Genomic DNA, 19,019 nt, shown 5'->3' on the forward strand with positions numbered 1-19,019 from the left:
TCCCCGAGCTGTCCCCCAGGGAAGCAGGATCGCGGTGTCCCCGTGGTGTCCCCGAGCTGTCCCCTTGGGGAAGCAGGACCCCCCTGTCCCCGTGGTGTCCCCAATCTGTCCCCTGAGGAAGCAGGACCCCGGTGTCCCCGCGGTGTCCCCAAGCTGTCCCCTGTCCCTTGGGGAAGCAGGACCCTGCTGTCCCCGCGGTGTCCCCGAGCTGTCCCCCGGGGAAGCAGGACCACAGTGTCCCCATGGTGTCCCCGAGCTGTCCCCCGGGGAAGCAGGACCCTGCTGTCCCCGTGGTGTCCCCAAGCTGTCCCCTGGGGAAGCAGGACTGCAGTGTCCCCGAGCTGTCCCCCGGGGAAGCAGGACCCTGGTGTCCCCACGGTGTCCCCGAGCTGTCCCCCAGGCAAGCAGGGCCACTGGTGTCCCCGAGCTGTCCCCCGGGGAAGCAGGACCCCGCTGTCCCCGCGGTGTCCCCGAGCTGTCCCCTGAGGAAGCAGGACCCCGCTGTCCCCGCGGTGTCCCCGAGCTGTCCCCCGGGGAAGCAGGACCCCAGTGTCCCCGCAGTGTCCCCGAGCTGTCCCCTGAGGAAGCAGGACCCCGGTGTCCCCGCGGTGTCCCCGAGCTGTCCCCCGGGGAAGCAGGACCCCGGTGTCCCCGCGGTGTCCCCAAGCTGTCCCCCAGGGAAGCAGGACCCCGGTGTCCCCGCGGTGTCCCCAATCTGTCCCCCGGGGAAGCAGGACCGTGGTGTCCCCACGGTGTCCCCAAGCTGTCCCCTGAGGAAGCAGGACCGTGGTGTCCCCGCGGTGTCCCCGAGCTGTCCCCCGGGGAAGCAGGACCCCGGTGTCCCCGCGGTGTCCCCGAGCTGTCCCCCGGGGAAGCAGGGGCCCTGCTGTCCCCACGGTGTCCCCGAGCTGTCCCCTGAGGAAGCAGGGGTCCTGGTGTCCCCGCGGTGTCCCCAAGCTGTCCCCTGAGGAAGCAGGACCCCGGTGTCCCCGAGCTGTCCCCCGGGGAAGCAGGGGTCCTGGTGTCCCCGCGGTGTCCCCAAGCTGTCCCCTGAGGAAGCAGGACCCCGGTGTCCCCGCGGTGTCCCCGAGCTGTCCCCCGGGGAAGCAGGGGTCCTGCTGTCCCCGCGGTGTCCCCAAGCTGTCCCCTGAGGAAGCAGGACCCCGGTGTCCCCCGCGGTGTCCCCGAGCTGTCCCCCGGGGAAGCAGGACCCCGCTGTCCCCGCGGTGTCCCCGAGCTGTCCCCTGAGGAAGCAGGACCCCGCTGTCCCCGCGGTGTCCCCGAGCTGTCCCCTGAGGAAGCAGGACCCCGGTGTCCCCGCGGTGTCCCCGAGCTGTCCCCCGGGGAAGCAGGACCCCGCTGTCCCCGCGGTGTCCCCGAGCTGTCCCCTGAGGAAGCAGGACCCCGCTGTCCCCGCGGTGTCCCCAATCTGTCCCCTGAGGAAGCAGGACCCCCGCTGTCCCCGTGGTGTCCCCAAGCTGTCCCCCGGGGAAGCAGGACCCCGGTGTCCCCGCGGTGTCCCCAATCTGTCCCCCAGGGAAGCAGGACCGTGGTGTCCCCACGGTGTCCCCGAGCTGTCCCCCGGGGAAGCAGGACCCCGCTGTCCCCGCGGTGTCCCCGAGCTGTCCCCTGAGGAAGCAGGACCCCGCTGTCCCCACGGTGTCCCCGAGCTGTCCCCCGGGGAAGCAGGACCGTGGTGTCCCCGCGGTGTCCCCAATCTGTCCCCCGGGGAAGCAGGACCGTGGTGTCCCCGCGGTGTCCCCGAGCTGTCCCCCGGGGAAGCAGGGGTCCTGCTGTCCCCGCGGTGTCCCCGAGCTGTCCCCTGAGGAAGCAGGACCCCGGTGTCCCCGCGGTGTCCCCGAGCTGTCCCCTGAGGAAGCAGGACCCCGGTGTCCCCGCGGTGTCCCCGAGCTGTCCCCTGAGGAAGCAGGACCCCGGTGTCCCCGCGGTGTCCCCGAGCTGTCCCCCGGGGAAGCAGGACCCCGGTGTCCCCGCGGTGTCCCCGAGCTGTCCCCCGGGGAAGCAGGGGTCCTGCTGTCCCCGCGGTGTCCCCGAGCTGTCCCCCGCCGTGTCCCCAGGCCTGTCGGGGCTCTTCGAGACGGGGCTGCACCACGCGGGCGGCGCAGCGCCCGACGCCTCCGTCATGAACCTCATCTCGGCGCTGGAGTCGCGGGCGCCCCAACCCGGACCCTCCGCCTCCTCCCTGCTCTCCCAGTTCCGCACCCCCTCCTGGCAGACTGGTGGGTCTGGGGGGGCCCTATCCTGAGCGGGGGGGGGACACACCTGTTTTGGGGGGTCCTGGGGGGCCCTATCCTCACCTGGGGGGGGGATGAGCTGTCCTGGGGGGTCCTATCCTGACCGGGGGGGGGGGGGTGACATGTTTTGGGGGGTCCTGGGGGGCCCTATCCTCACCTGGGGGGGGGATGAGCTGTCCTGGGGGGTCCTATCCTGACCGGGGGGGGGGTGACATGTTTTGGGGGGTCCTGGGGGGCCCTATCCTCACCTGGGGGGGGGGGGGATGAGCTGTCCTGGGGGGTCCTGGGGGGTTCTGGGGGGCCCTATCCTGCCCTGGGGGGGGGGGGTGACATGTCTTGGGGGGTCCTGGGGGGCCCTATCCTCACCTGGGGGGGGATGAGCTGTCCTGGGGGGTCCTATCCTGACCTGGGGGGGGGGTGACATGTTTTGGGGGGTCCTGGTGGGCCCTATTCTCACCTGGGGGGGGGGATGAGCTGTCTTGGGGGGTCCTATCCTGCCCTGGGGGGGGGGTGACATGTTTTGGGGGGTCCTGGGGGGCCCTATCCTCACCTGGGGGGGGGATGAGCTGTCCTGGGGGGTCCTATCCTGACCTGGGGGGGGGGGTGACATGTTTTGGGGGGTCCTGGGGGGCCCTATCCTCACCTGGGGGGGGGATGAGCTGTCCTGGGGGGTCCTATCCTGACCTGGGGGGGGGGTGACATGTTTTGGGGGGTCCTGGGGGGCCCTATCCTCACCTGGGGGGGGGGATGAGCTGTCCTGGGGGGGTCCTATCCTGACCTGGGGGGGGGGGTGACATGTTTTGGGGGGTCCTGGGGGGCCCTATCCTCACCTGGGGGGGGGGATGAGCTGTCTTGGGGGGTCTGGGGGGTCCCAGGGTGCCTGGGGGGGGTCTCATCCTGCCCTGGGGGGGCCCTATCCTGATCGGGGGGGGGGGGATGAGCTGTCTTGGGGGGTCCTGGAGGGCCCTATCCTGACCTGGGGGGGGGGATGAGCTGTCTTGGGGGGTCCTGGGGGGTCCTGGGGGGCCCTATCCTGACCTGGGGGGGGTGGGGGTGACATGTCTTGGGGGGTCCTGGGGGGCCCTATCCTCACCTGGGGGGGGGGATGAGCTGTCTTGGGGGGTCCTGGGGGACCCAGGGTGCCTGGGGGGGGGTGTCTTATCCTGCCCTGGGGGGTCTCATCCTGTCCTGGGGGGGCCCTATCCTGACCTGGGGGGGTGACCTGTCTTGGGGGATCCTGGGGGGCCCTATCCTGACCTGGGGGGGGGGTGACCTGTTTTGGGGGATCCTGGGGGGCCCTATCTTGGGGGTCCTATTCTGCCTGTGGGGGGGGTCAACCTCCCTGGGGGGGGGGTCCTGCCCTGCCCCGGGGGGTGTAACCTGCCCCAGAGGGTCCCCGTTCGCCCCAAGAAGGCCCCGTTCTGCCCTTGGGGCTTCCCACGTCCCCCAGCGAGTCCCCCATTGCCCCGGGGGGGTCTCTACTTGCCCCAGGGGGGTCCCCAGGTACCCCAGGGCATCCCCACTTGCCCCGGGGAGCCTCTACTTGCCCTGGGGGGGTCCCCAGGTACCCCAGGGCATCCCCACTTGCCCCACGGGGGTCCCTACTTGCCGCAGGGAGCCTCTACCTGCCCCAAGAGGGTCCCTGGGTGCCCCAGGGGGGTCCCCACGTGCCCCAAGGAGCCTCTACTTGCCCCATGGGGGTCCCCAGTTGCCCCAGAGAGCTTCTATCTGCCCCAAGAGGGTCCCCAGGTGCCCCAGGGCATCCCCACTTGCCCTGGGGAGCTTCTACTTGCCCCATGGGGTTCCCCACTTGCCCCAGGGAGCTTCTACTTGCCCCGGGGGGGTCCCCAGGTGCCCCAGGGTGTCCCCACTTGCCCCACGGGGGTCCCTACTTGCCCCAGGGAGCTTCTGCCTGCCCCAAGAGGGTCCCCAGGGGTGTCCCCACTTGCCCCAGAGCATCCCCACTTGCCCCAGGCAGCTTCTACCTGCCCCAGGGGGGTCCCCAGGTACCCCACTTGCCCCACGGGGGTCCCTACTTGCCCCAGGAAGCTTCTACCTGCCCCAAGAGGGTCCCCAGGTGCCCCAGGACATCCCCACTTGCCCCACGGGGGTCCCTACTTGCCCCAGGGAGCTTCTGCCTGCCCCAGGGGGGTCCCCAGGTGCCCCATGGGGGTCCCCATTTGCCCCAGGGAGCCTCTACCTGCCCCAAGAGGGTCCCTGGGTGCCCCAGGGGGGTCCCCACGTGCCCCAAGGAGCCTCTACCTGCCCCGGGGGGGTCCCCAGGTACCCCAGGGCATCCCCACTTGCCCCACGGGGGTCCCTACTTGCCGCAGGGAGCCTCTACCTGCCCCAAGAGGGTCCTCGGGTGCCCCAGAGGGTCCCCACTTGCCCCAGGGGGGTCCCCAGGTGCCCCAGGGCATCCCCACTTGCCCCACGGGGGTCCCCACGTGCCCCAGGGCATCCCCACTTGCCCCAGGGGGGTCCCCAGGTGCCCCAGGGCATCCCCACTTGCCCCACGGGGGTCCGTACTTGCCCCAGGGAGCCTCTACCTGCCCCAGGGGGGTCCCCAGGTGCCCCATGGGGGTCCCCATTTGCCCCAGGGAGCCTCTACCTGCCCCAAGAGGGTCCCTGGGTGCCCCAGGGGGGTCCCCACGTGCCCCAAGGAGCCTCTACTTGCCCCGGGGGGGTCCCCAGGTGCCCCAGGGTGTCCCCACTTGCCCCATGGGTGTCCCTACTTGCCCCAGGGAGCTTCTACCTGCCCCAAGAGGGTCCTCGGGTGCTCCAGGGGGTCCCCACTTGCCCCAGGGGGGTCCCCAGGTACCCCAGGGCATCCCCACTTGCCCCACGGGGGTCCGTACTTGCCCCAGGGAGCCTCTACCTGCCCCAGGGGGGTCCCCACTTGCCCCAAGGAGCCTCTACTTGCCCTGGGGGGGTCCCCAGGTGCCCCAGGGCATCCCCACTTGCCCCACGGGGGTCCCTACTTGCCGCAGGGAGCCTCTACCTGCCCCAAGAGGGTCCCTGGGTGCCCCAGGGGGTCCCCACTTGCCCCGGGGGGGTCCCCAGGTGCCCCAGGGCATCCCCACTTGCCCCACGGGGGTCCCTACTTGCCCCAGGGAGCCTCTACCTGCCCCAGGGGGGTCCCCAGGTACCCCAGGGCATCCCCACTTGCCCTGGGGAGCTTCTACTTGTCCCAGGGGGGTCCCCACTTGCCCCAGGGAGCTTCTACTTGCCCCGGGGGGGTCCCCAGAGCATCCCCCCGCCCCATGGGGGTCTCTCCGCCATCTCTCACCCCCTTTTCTCTCCACTCCTTCCCCCCCGCAGCCATGCACACGCCGGCGCCGGCCGAACTGTTCATCTCGGGAGCTCTGCCGGGTTCGGGCACCTTCCCCTCCTCCTCGGCGCTCAGCGCCTACCAGCACCCGGCCTCCTTCAGCGGGCGCAGCTTCCCGGTCAGCTCCCCGCTCAGCCTGCCCGAAGCCGCCTTCAGCCCCGGCTCCAACGGGCTCCTCTCCCCCCACGACCCCCTACTCCACATCAAACCCACCCAACCCAGCGTCCCCTCCTCCCTGGGTTTCGAACGCCTGGGCAGCGCCGTCCTGGGATCCGGTTTACCGGCGCAAGGTTCGGCGTATCGAGGACCGCCTAGTTCTTCGCAGTTTAATCTTCTCTCCGCTCCTTTGACCGCTCCGGCGGAGCAACCGGCTCAACTCTACAACGCTTCGGTTTTCGGCGGCGGCGGAGGCGGCGAACGGGCCGTGCCGCGACAGGACAGCGTCATCAAGCACTACCAGCGGCCGGCGGGCGCTCAGCCGCAACTCCCGCCGGCGGCGCACAGCCTCCAGCACTACCTGAGCTGCGGCGGCACTTACCAACAAATGCCGCACCGCGCCGCTCTCTCCTGCAGCCCTTTGGGCGAACAATCCCCCGCCAGTTCCGAGGGCTCCCAACAACCTCCTAAAAACGCTCCGGCTCCTCGAGCGGAACCGACGCAGAGTTACCGACCCATCATCCAATCTCCGGCGTATTCCGGTACCGGCGGAGCTACCGGCGGAGCGACCGCCGCCGCCGCCGCCGCCAGCAACGGCGCCGCCAAATCGAAGAGTTACTCGGCGTCGCGGCAGACCCCCCGTTCCACCGCCACCCCCAAGTGCCAAAGCAGCTACACCCCCAGCACCCCCAAACCCAGCTCCGTCATCGCCAGCCAGTCCCCCGCTTATTCCCCTGGCCAACCCCAAAATTTACTAGCCATGGGGCCGGCCGCCGGCTACGGCGCCAATCCCCCGGCTCCCCAAAGCCTGGGGGCCGGCGGGCAGCCCGCCGGGGGCTTCAGCGGCGGGCAGGGGGGGGAGTTGGGGGGCAAAGCCCCCACTTACCCATCTGGGGGGCAAGGCGGGGGGCCGGGGGGTCAGGGCGGGCAGGGGCTGCAGCCGTGCGTCAGCCAGGGCCAGACCTATTCCCCGGAGCAACTCCAGGCTCTGCCCTACGGCGTGCAGCCGGAGGGGGGGCAAGCGGGTGCCTACGGCCCCCCGGCCCCCTCCCAGGGTTTACCCACCGCCAGCCCCTCCCTCAGCTACAGCACCGGCCACTCGCCCGCCATGCCGGCCCCCCTGCCCTACGCCGGTTTGGGGGGCTCCAGCCCCTCGCCCATCATCCGACCCCTCCAATCCCCCCCGGCCGCCCGTCCCCAGAGCGGAGCGTCTCCGGGTCAGTCCCAAAAATACCTGGGCTCGGTTTTATCCCCTTCTTTCATGACGCCGGCTTACGGCGGGGGGCCGGGGGGGTTAGAGAGACCCCCCGCTTTCGGCAAAGCGGGGAAAGGGGAAGCGGAGCTGTTGGCGGCCGAACGCAGCGAGGACGAGGATTTTCTCATCCAACATCTCCTGCAAGCCCCCAGCCCTCCCCGCGGGCCGGCCGAGGGGCTGGGGGCCTGCGAGGAGCGGGGGGGAGCGGGGAAAGCTTTGGGGGGCTACGGGGGGCTGGGGAAGGCGGAGGAGAGGTACCAGTTGCAGAGCGTTATCCGACCCAATTCCAATTTGGAAGGGCCGGCGGCGCTGGAGTTGGCTCTTTTGAAGGAAAAGAAAAAACCCGAGCGAGCCAAGGAATATCGGGGGGCCGGCGGGGGGGCCGGCGGCGGGGGCGAGGGGCTAGCGGCCACCTCGGTGGTCCATTACGGCCACCAGCCGCCCCCCCTCGATTCTTACGGCCAGGAGCTGAAAAAACCGGCCGAGCACTTGGCCAGCGGCAAAGAACTGGGGCAACCCCACGCTTACTTGCCCAAGACCCCCGAACACGGGCGACTGGTGGCCGAGGGACCCCCCCTGGAGCCCCACGGTCTCCTCCTGGACCCCCCCCCCGACCTGGGGCCGGTACCGGTGGTACCGGTAGCCGTACCGGTACCGGGGGGGTCCCTCCTTCCCTCCGTCCTCACCCACACCCAAAGCCAACTGCACCCTCGCCCCAAGGGCAGACCCCCCCTGGACGTCCACCTCCTGGAGCAACAACGGATGCCGCCCCCCCCGCCGCCCCCTCCGCCGCCCCCCCCGGCTCCTCCGGCCCCCCCGGCCCCTCCGGCCGCCCCGTCGCCCCAATTGCTCTTAGAAGCCCACCTGCACCAAGCCCACGTCCGCTCGCAGGGGCTGGACCCCCAAGCCCCCCCGCCGTTGCCCCCCGAACCCATGGAGGTGTTACCGGCCCCCCAGGAGATCCAAGACTTTTTAGAACCCCCCCTGGGTTTAGAACCTCATTTGGGGCAAAGCGGTGGGGTACAGGGACCCCCCGGTCACCTCCTGGACCCCGAGGGGGGGCCGTCGGTGGCCCCCGCCCCGTTGGAAGCCAAGGACCAGTTCGCCGAGGGGGGGAGTCCGGCGGGGGGCAAAGGCCGTTTCGTCCCTCTGACTTCCATCTGCTTCCCCGACGCTCTGCTGCAGGACGAGGACCGGGGTTTCTTCCCGGGATGGAGGATATGTTCGGGCCCCCCCCGGAAGATTTCCCCAAAACGGCCGAGGAAGAGGAGGAGGAAGGAACCGGGGGGCTGGAAGCCCGTTCCGAGGGGCTGAAGGCTCCTCCTTACGACATGGGGCAGAGTTACCCCGCTTTCTGCCCCGGCGAGGGGGCGGCCGGCGAAGCCCCCCCCCTGGGCTTGGAGCCCCCCAAACACGAGCTGCCCTCCACCGTCAACGCCGAACCTTTGGGACTGATCCAGAGCACGGGCGAGGGGCCCAAACCCCCCTTGGCCGCCCCCCTTTTTTGCTCCTCCAAACCCAAGAAGCTGCTCAAGACCTCTTCCTTCCACCTCCTCCGCAAGCGGGACCCCTTCCCGCCCCCCAAAAAAACCTACGCCCAAGAGTACGAGTTCGAGGACGACGAGGACAAAGCCGACGTCCCCGCCGACATCCGTCTCAACAGCCGCCGTCTCCCCGATCTCCTCCCGGACCTCATCTCCAGCTGCCGAGCGCGCCCCAGCCTCAGCCCCATGGGGGACATCGACTTCTGCCCCCACCCCGGACCCCACCCCGGACCCAAGAAACGCGGCCGCAAACCCACCAAACCCAAACGCGAGGGACCCCCCCGACCCCGGGGACGACCCCGCATCCGCCCCTTGGCCGAACCCCCCGGGCTCCTGGCGCCCGACGGAGCCAAAAAGCCCCGGGGACGAGGACGGGGACGGGGCAAGAAGGGCGGCGAGGAGGGGGCCGACGGCAACGGCCTCGAGCCCCTCAAGCCCCTCAAGGTGAGCAGTTGGGGGGTGCTGGGGGGTCTTGGGGTGCAGAGGTTGGGGGATAAAGGGGTCTTCGGGCTTTTTGGGGGGTTCCCCGTGGTCTGTTGCCCCCCGGTTGGCTCCGAAAGCCCCAAGATTGGAGATGGGAATGGTTTGGAGACCCTCAAGATGAGGATTTGGGGGGGCTTGGGGGGTCCTCTGGGGTCTTGGGGTGCAGAGGTTGGGGAATAAAGGGGTGTTGGGGCTTTTTGGGGGGTTCCCCGTGGACCCTTGCCCCTCATTTGCTCCCCAAAACCCCAAGATTGGAGATGGGAATGGTTTGGAGACCCTCAAGATGAGGATTTGGGGGTGCTGGGGGGTGCTGTGGGGTCTTGGGGTGCAGAGGTTGGGGGATAAAGGGGTCTTCGGGCTTTTTTGGGGGATCCCCGTGTTCTGTTGCCCCCCAATTGCCCCCAAAAGCTCCAAGGTTGGAGATGGGAATGGTTTGGAACCCCTCGAGATGAGGATTTAGGGGTGCTGGGGGGTCTTGGGGTGCAGAGGTTGGGGGATAAGGAGGTGTTGGGGCTTTTTGGGGGGTTCCCCGTGTTCTGTTGCCCCCCAATTGCCCCCAAAAGCTCCAAGGTTGGAGATGGGAATGGCTTGGGGGACCCTCCCACTGGGAGCTCCTTGGGGGGCACTGGGAGATAATGGGGGGCACTGGGGTATAATGGGGGGCACTGACTGTTCTTGGGGAGCACTGGGATATAATGGGGGGCACTGGGAGCTCCTTGAGGGGCACTGGGAGATAATGGGGGACATTGAGAGCTCCCGGGGGGGCACTGGGAGATAATGGGGGGCACTGGGAGCTCTGGAGGGGGGGCACTGGGAGATAATGGGGGGCACTGGGATCTCCTGGGGGGCACTGGGAGCTCCTGGGGGGCACTGGGATATAATGGGGGACATTGAGAGCTCCCGGGGGGGCACTGGGAGATAATGGGGGGCACTGGGAGCTCTGGAGGGGGGGGCACTGGGAGATAATGGGGGGCACTGGGATCTCCTGGGGGGCACTGGGAGATAATGGGGGGCACTGGGATCTTCTTGGGGGCACTGGGACCTCCTGGGACGCACTGGGAGATAATGGGATGCACTGGGAGATAATGGGGGGCACTGAGAGCTCCCGGGGGGCACTGGGAGCTCCGGGGATGCACTGGCATATAATGGGGTGCACTGGGAGATAATGGGGGGCACTGGGAGCTCCTTGGGGAGCACTGGGAGATAATGGGGGGCACTGGGTGATAATGGGGGGCACTGGGAGCTCCTTGAGGGGCACTGGGAGATAATGGGGGGCACTGGGAGCTCCGGGGATGCACTGGGAGATAATGGGGGGCACTGGGAGCTCCTTGAGGGGCACTGGGAGATAATGAGGAGCACTGGGAGCTCCGGGGGGGGGCACTGGGGGACACTGGGGGTCCCTGTGCCCCCCCCCGGGACCCCCCTAACCCCCCCCCCATCTCTCCCCCCCCCCAGATCAAGCTGGCGGTGCCGAAGGGTGGGGAGGGCCCTCTCCCGGCGGAAGGGGGTGCCCCCCCCGGAGCGGGTGCCCCCCCCGCGGGGCCCGACCCCCCCCTGGACACCAACCAGACGCGAGAACGGATCAAACAGAAAATCAAAGAAGTGGAAGAGAAACAACCGGAGATGAAATCGGGATTCATGGCTTCGTTCCTGGATTTCCTCAAATCCGGCAAACGCCAAACTCTGCCCCCCGCCGCCACCAGCCCCTCCAAGACCCCCCGCGTCCCCCCGCCCCCCCTTTTGCCGTGGGTCCCCCCATCTTAGCGGGGGGGCTGGAGGGGACGGAGAGCGAGGGTTTGGTGATGGCATGTCCCAGTCCCTGCAAGCGACTGGACGAGGAGCTGAAACGCAATTTGGAGACGTTACCCTCCTTCTCCTCCGACGAGGAAGACTCCGTCAGCAAAAACCAGGACCTGCAGAAGAGCATCTCCTCCGCCATCTCCGCCCTCTACGATCCCGCCGACCGCAAGGACCCCGACCCCGCCGGTGGGTGCTCCCTTCCCCCCCCCACGTCCGCCCCCCGCCGGTGGGGGCTCCACCGGGATTGGGGCGGGGGGGGGGGGGGGGACGGACACACATGGAGCGGGATCACGCTGGGGACCGCCGAGACCTGGGGAGCCCCTGGGACCCGTAGAGAGCTCCTGGGACCCATAGAGAGCTCCTGGGACCCATAGGGATATCCTGGGACCCATAGGGACCCATAGAGAGCTCCTGGGACCCATAGAGAGCTCCTGGGACCCATAGGGACATCCTTGGGAGCCCCTGGGACCCATAGAGAGCTCCTGGGACCCATAGAGAGCTCCTGGGACCTGTAGAGAGCTCCTGGGACCCATAGAGAGCTCCTGGGACCTGTAGAGAGCTCCTGGGACCCATAGGGACATCCTTGGGAGCCCCTGGGACCCATAGAGAGCTCCTGGGACCCATAGAGAGCTCCTGGGACCCATAGGGACATCCTTGGGAGCCCCTGGGACCCGTAGAGAGCTCCTGGGACCCTTAGAGAGCTCCTGGGACCCATAGGGATATCCTGGGACCCATAGGGACCCATAGAGAGCTCCTGGGACCCATAGAGAGCTCCTGGGACCCATAGGCACATCCTTGGGAGCCCCTGGGACCCATAGAGAGCTCCTGGGACCCATAGGGACAACCTTGGGAGCCCCTGGGACCCATAGAGAGCTCCTGGGACCCATAGAGAGCTCCTGGGACCCATAGGGACATCCTTGGGAGCCCCTGGGACCCATAGAGAGCTCCTGGGACCCATAGAGAGCTCCTGGGACCCATAGGGATATCCTTGGGAGCCCCTGGGACCCATAGAGAGCTCCTGGGACCCATAGAGAGCTCCTGGGACCCATAGGGATATCCTGGGAGTCCCTGGGACCCATAGAGAGCTCTTGGGACCCATAGAGAGCTCCTGGGACCCATAGAGACCTCCTGGGTCCCTCCTGGGACACCCAGAGGCCCCCTGGGACCCATAGAGACCTCCTGGGTCCCTCCTGGGACACCCAGAGGCCCCCTGGGACCCATAGAGACCCTCTGGGACCCATAGGGACCCCCTGGGACCCTCCTGGGCACCCACAGAGACCCCCTGGGACCCATAGAGACCCCCTGGGACCCTCCTGGGGCACCCACAGAGCCCCCCTGGGACCCACAGAGACCCCCTGGGACCCATAAGGACCCCCTGGGACCCTCCTGGGGCACCCACAGAAACCCCCTGGGACCCATAGAGACCCCCCTGGGACCCATAAGGACCCCCTGGGACCCTCCTGGGGCACCCACAGAAACCCCCTGGGACCCATAGGGACCCCCTGGGACCCACAGAGACCCCCTGGGACCCTCCTGGGGCACCCACAGAGCCCCCCTGGGACCCACAGAGACCCCCTGGGACCCTCCTGGAGCACCCACAGAGCCCCCCTGGGACCCACAGAGACCCCCTGGGACCCATAAGGACCCCCTGGGACCCTCCTGGGGCACCCACAGAGCCCCCCTGGGACCCACAGAGCCCCCCTGGGACCCACAGCGACCCCCTGGGACCCACAGGGACACCCAGAGACCCCCTGGGACCCATAGAGACCCCCTGGGACCCACAGAGACCCCCTGGGACCCTCCTGGGGCACCCACAGAGCCCCCCTGGGACCCATAGGGACCCCCCTGGGACCCACAGAGCCCCCCTGGGCCCCATAGAGCCCCCCCTGGGACCCATAGAGACCCCCTGGGACCCACAGGCCCCCCCTGGGACCCATAGGGACCCCCTGGGACCTTCCTGGGGCACCCACAGAGACCCCCTGGGACCCACAGAGCCCCCCCTGGGACCCATAGAGACCCCCTGGGACCCTCCTGGGGCACCCACAGAGACCCCCTGGGACCCATAGAGACCCCCTGGGACCCTTGTGGGACCTATAGAGACCCCCTGGGACCCACAGAGCCCCCCTGGGACCCATAGGGACCCCCCTGGGACCCACAGAGCCCCCCTGGGCCCCATAGAGCCCCCCCTGGGACCCACAGAGCCCCCCTGACCCCCCCCCCGACGTGTGTCTGTCCCCCCCTCCCCGCAGACGTCCCCCCGCCGGAGGAGAAGCCCCCCAGCCCCACACCCTCGGAGGGTTCCCCGCCCGACCCCCCCGCCCCGGTGGTTTCGGTGGCCTCGGTGGCCCCGGCGTCCCCCCGGTGGCCAAGGCCCCCCCGAGCCGGTGGCCCCCGCGTCCCCCGAGCGGGAGGAGCCGAGGACTCGCGCCGCTTCACTTGGCCAAGAAACAGGAGACGGCGGCCGTCTGCGGGGAACACCGACGAGGACGAGGCCGAGAGCGGCGGGGAGGGCATCTTCCGCGAGAGGGACGAGTTCGTCGTCCGCGTGGAGGACATCCAGGCCCTCAAGGTGGGGACTGGAAGGACTGGGAGGCACTGGGAGGGACTGGGAGGCACTGGGAGGCACTGGGAGGCAGGAGAAGGTGCTGGGAGAGGGACTGGGAGCACTGGGAGAGGGACTGGGGGGTATCTTCCATGGGTGGGATGAGTACATTGTCCCTGTGGAGGACATTCTGGTTCTCAGGGTGGGGACTGGGAGGGACTGGGAGGCACTGGGAGGGACTGGAGGCACTGGGAGGCAGGAGAAGGTGCTGGGAGAGGGACTGGGAGCACTGGGAGAGGGACTGGGAGCACTGGGAGAGGGACTGGGGGGTATCTTCCATGGGTGGGGATGAGTACATTGTCCCTGTGGAGGACATTCTGGTTCTCAGGGTGGGGACTGGGAGCACTGGAGGCACTGGAGAGGGACTGGGAGCACTGGGAGAGGACTGGAGGGCATCTTCCGCTGAGAGGGACGAGTTCGTCGTCCGCGTGGAGGACATCAAGGCCCTCAAGGTGGGGACTGGAGGGACTGGGAGGCACTGGGAGGCACTGGAGACAGGAGAAGGCGTTGGAGAGGGACTGGGAGCACTGGGAGAGAGACTGGGAGCACTGGGAGAGGGACTGGAGGGCATCTTCCGCGAGAGGGACGAGTTTGTCGTCCGCATGGAGGACATCCAGGCCCTCAAGGTGGGGACTGGGAGGCACTGGGAGGGACTGGGAGGCACTGGGAGGCACTGGGAGAGAGGAGAAGGGGCTGGAAGAGGGACTGGGAGCACTGGGAGAGGGACTGGAGGGCATGTTCCATGTGTGGGATGAGTTCATTGTCCATGTGGAGGACATCCAGGCCCTCAAGGTGGGGACTGGGAGGCACTGGGAGGCACTGGAGGGACTGAGAGGCACTGGGAGGCAGGAGATGGTGCTGGAGAGAGGGACTGGGAGCACTGGGAGAGGGACTGGAGGGCATCTTCCGCGAGAGGGACGAGTTCGTCGTCCGCGTGGAGGACATCCAGGCCCTCAAGGTGGGGACTGGGAGGGACTGGGAGGCACTGGGAGGCACTGGGAGGCACTGGGAGGCACTGGGAGGCAGGAGAAGGTGCTGGGAGAGGGACTGGGAGCACTGGGAGAGGGACTGGGAGCACTGGGAGAGGGACTGGGGGGTATCTTCCATGGGTGGGATGAGTACATTGTCCCTGTGGAGGACATTCTGGTTCTCAGGGTGGGGACTGGGAGGCACTGGGAGGCACTGGGAGGCACTGGGAGAGGGACTGGGAGCACTGGAGAGGGACTGGAGGGCATCTTCCGCGAGAGGGACGAGTTCGTCGTCCGCAGTGGAGGACATCAAGGCCCTCAAGGTGGGACTGGAGGGGACTGGGAGGCACTGGGAGGCACTGGGAGACAGGAGAAGGCGTTGGGAGAGGGACTGGGAGCACTGGGAGAGAGACTGGAGCACTGGGAGAGGGACTGGAGGGCATCTCCGCGAGAGGGACGAGTTTGTCGTCCGCATGGAGGACATCCAGGCCCTCAAGGTGGGGACTGGGAGGCACTGGGAGGGACTGGAGGCACTGGGAGGCACTGGGAGAGAGGAGAAGGGGCTGGAAGAGGGACTGGGAGCACTGGGAGAGGGACTGGAGGGCATGTTCCATGTGTGGGATGAGTTCATTGTCCATGTGGAGGACATCAGGCCCTCAAGGTGGGGACTGGGAGGCACTGGGAGGCACTGGGAGGGACTGAGAGGCACTGGGAGCAGGAGATGGTGCTGGGAGAGGGACTGGGAGCACTGGGAGAGGGAGTGGAGGGCATCTTCCGCGAGAGGGACGAGTTCGTCGTCCGCGTGGAGGACATCCAGGCCCTCAAGGTGGGGACTGGGAGGCACTGGGAGGGACTGGGAGGGACTGGGAGGCAGGAGAAGGTGCTGGGAGAGGACTGGGAGGCACTGGGAGGGACTGGGAGGGATTGGGAGGCAGGAGAAGGCACTGGGAACGGGACTGGGAGCACTGGGAACGGGACTGGGAGCACTGGAGGCACTGGGAGGCACTGGGAGACAGGAGAAGGCGTTGGGAGAGGGACTGGGAGCACTGGAGGGACTGGGAGGCAGTGGGAGGCAGGAGAAGGCACTGGGAGCGGGACTGGGAGGCACTGGAGGTACTGGGAGGCAGTGGGATGGGACTGGAGCGCTGGGAGGCACTGGGAGACAGGAGAAGGCACTGGGAGAGGGACTGGAGCACTGGGAGAGAGACTGGGAGCACTGGGAGAGGGACTGGAGCACTGGGAGAGGGACTGGGGGTATCTTCCATGGGTGGGATGAGTACATTGTCCCTGTGGAGGACATTCTGGTTCTCAGGGTGGGTACTGGGAGTCACTGGGAGGCAGGAGAAGGCGCTACGGGAGGGAGTGGGAGCACTGGGAGGGACTGGAAGGCACTGGGAGGGAGGAGAAGGCACTGGGAATGGGACTGGGAGCACTGGGAGGGACTGGGAGCACTGGGAGAGGGACTGGAGGGCATCTTCCGCGAGAGGGACGAGTTTGTCGTCCGCGTGGAGGACATCCAGGCCCTCAAGGTGGGGACTGGGAGGCACTGGGAGGGACTGGGAGTCACTGGGAGGCAGGAGAAGCGCTACGGGAGGGAGTGGGAGCACTGGGAGGGACTGGAGCACTGGGAGAGGACTGGGAGCACTGGGAGAGGGACTGGAGGGCATCTTCCGCGAGAGGGACGAGTTTTGTCGTCCGCATGGAGGACATCCAGGCCCTCAAGGTGGGGACTGGGAGGGACTGGGAGGCACTGGGAGGGACTGGGAGGATTGGGAGGCAGGAGAAGGCACTGGGAACGGGACTGGGAGCACTGGGAACGGGACTGGGAGCACTGGGAGGGACTGGGAGGCACTGGGAGGCAGGAGAAGGCACTGGGAACGGGACTGGTAGCACTGGAAGCACTGGGAGGCACTGGGAGGCAGGAGAAGGAGAGAAGGCGCTGGGAGAGGACTGGGAGCACTGGGAGGGACTGGGAGGCACTGGGAGGCAGGAGAAGGCACTGGGAGAGGGACTGGGAGCACTGGGAGGGACTGGGAGGCACTGGGAGGCAGGAGAAGGCACTGGGAAAGGGACTGGGAGCACTGGGAGGGACTGGGAGGCACTGGGAGGCAGGAGAAAGTGCTGGGAGAGGGACTGGGAGCACTGGGAGGAACTGGGAGGCAGGAGAAGGCGCTGGGAGAGGGACTGGGAGCACTGGGAGGGACTGGGGGCACTGGAGGCACTGGGAATGGGACTGGGAGCACTGGGAGGGACTGGGAGGCACTGGGAGGTAGGAGAAAGTGCTGGGAGAGGGACTGGGAGCACTGGGAGGGACTGGAGGCAGGAGAAGGCGCTGGGAGAGGGACTGGGAGCACTGGAGGGACTGGGAGGGACTGGGAGCACTCGGAGGGACTGGGAGCACTGGGAGGCACTGGGAGGCACTGGAACGGACTGGAGCACTGGGAGGCACTGGAGGCACTGGGAACGGGACTGGGAGCAACTGGGAGGCACTGGGAACGGACTGGAGGGACTGGGAGGCACTGGAAGGGGACTGGGAGCACTGGGAGGCACTGGGATCCCTTTTGCGGCTGCTGGGGGGCACACGGGGGGGGGTCAGAGCAGGTTTGGGGGTGCCCCCCGCCCTTTGCGGCCGGGTTTTGGGGTGACCCGGGGGGGGGGGGGTCCGATCGGATTCAGGGGCGGGGAGGGGGGTCCGGGCGGGGGTGGGGGCAGGTTTTGGGGTGCGGGGGCCCCCCCGTGACCCCCCCCCCCCCCAGTTGGCGCTGCAGACGGGCCGGGAGCCCCCCCCGATTTGGCGGGTGCAGAAGGCTCTGCTCCAGAAGTTCACCCCGAGATCAAGGACGGGCAGCGGCAGTTCTGCGCCACCAGCAACGTGAGTGGGGGCCCCCCCAAACCTGGGACCCCCCCCAAAAAAACAACCTGGGACACCCCCAAACCTGGGACCCCCCCCCCAAAAACAACCTGGACACCCCCAAACCTGGGACATCCCCCCAAAAACAACCTGGGACACCCCCAAACCTGGGACCCCCCCCAAAAACAACCTGGGACACCCCCCAAACCTGGGACCCCCCCCCCAAAAACAACCTGGACACCCCCAAACCTGGGACCCCCCCCAAAAACAACCTGGGACACCCCCCAAAAACAACCTGGGACACCCCCAAACCCGGGACCCCCCCCCAAAAACAACCTGGGACACCCCCAAAACTGGGACCCCCCCAAAAAACAACCTGGGACACCCCCAAACCTGGGACCCCCCCCCAAAAACAACCTGGGACACCCCCAAACCTGGGACCCCCCCCCAAAAACAACCTGGGACACCCCCAAACCTGGGACCCCCCCCCCAAAAACAACCTGGGACACCCCCCAAACCTGGACAATCCCCCCAAAAACAACCTGGGACACCCCCAAACCTGGGACCCCCCCCAAAACAACCTGGGACACCCCCAAACCTGGGACACCCCCAAAAACAACCTGGGACACCCCCCAAAAACAACCTGGGACACCCCCAAACCTGGGACACCCCCCAAAAACAACCTGGGACACCCCCAAACCCGGGACCCCCCCCCAAAAACAACCTGGGACAACCCCCAAACCTGGGACACCCCCAAACCTGGGACACCCCCCAAAACAACCTGGGACACCCCCAAACCTGGGACCCCCCCCAAAAACAACCTGGGACACCCCCAAACCTGGGACACCCCCCCAAAAACAACCTGGGACACCCCCAAACCTGGACCCCCCCCAAAAACAACCTGGGACACCCCCAAACCTGGGACCCCCCCCAAAAACAACCTGGGACACCCCCAAACCTGGGACCCCCCCCCCAAAAACAACCTGGGACACCCCCAAACCTGGGACATCCCCCCAAAAACAACCTGGGACACCCCCAAACCTGGGACCCCCCCCAAAACAACCTGGGACACCCCCAAACCTGGGACACCCCCCAAAAACAACCTGGGACACCCCCCAAAAAGACAACCTGGGACACCCCCAAACCTGGGACACCCCCCAAAAACAACCTGGGACACCCCAAACCCGGGACCCCCCCCCAAAAACAACCTGGGACACCCCCAAACCTGGGACACCCCCCAAACCTGGGACACCCCCCAAAAACAACCTGGGACACCCCCAAACCTGGGACCCCCCCCAAAAACAACCTGGGACACCCCAAACCTGGGACACCCCCCAAAAACAACCTGGGACACCCCCAAACCTGGGACCCCCCCCAAAAACAACCTGGGACACCCCAAACCTGGGACCCCCCCCCAAAAACAACCTGGGACACCCCCAAACCTGGGACACCCCCCAAACCTGGGACACCCCCAAAAACAACCTGGACACCCCCAAACCTGGGACACCCCCAAACCTGGGACACCCCCCAAAAAACAACCTGGGACACCCCCAAACCTGGGACACCCCCCCAAAAACAACCTGGGACACCCCCAAACCTGGGACACCCCCCAAAAACAACCTGGGACACCCCCAAACCTGGGACCCCCCCCCAAAAACAACCTGGGACACCCCCAAAAACTGGGACACCTCCAAACCTGGGACCCCCCCCAAAAACAACCTGGGACACCCCCAAACCTGGACACCCCCCCAAAAACAACCTGGGACACCCCCAA

General features: G+C 67.7%; 1 protein-coding gene across 1 annotated transcript; it reads left to right on the top strand.

The window, feature by feature from the left end:
* Window positions 1-2,078: 2,078 nt before the first annotated feature.
* LOC132321077 (proline-rich protein 12-like) lies at window positions 2,079-17,266 on the top strand (the record flags this gene model as incomplete). The annotated part of the gene is given in 12 exon segments (XM_059834669.1): window positions 2,079-2,240; window positions 5,577-7,648; window positions 7,889-8,207; window positions 8,210-8,985; window positions 10,480-10,689; window positions 10,902-11,010; window positions 13,005-13,200; window positions 13,202-13,246; window positions 13,248-13,299; window positions 13,301-13,393; window positions 17,151-17,217; window positions 17,220-17,266. Coding segments are annotated over 12 exon segments (4,148 nt in total), but the record flags the coding sequence as incomplete, so codon positions are not given.
* Window positions 17,267-19,019: the final 1,753 nt, after the last annotated feature.

The sequence above is a fragment of the Gavia stellata genome, unplaced genomic scaffold, assembly GCF_030936135.1.
Source record: "Gavia stellata isolate bGavSte3 unplaced genomic scaffold, bGavSte3.hap2 HAP2_SCAFFOLD_1199, whole genome shotgun sequence".
Taxonomy (NCBI): domain Eukaryota; kingdom Metazoa; phylum Chordata; class Aves; order Gaviiformes; family Gaviidae; genus Gavia; species Gavia stellata.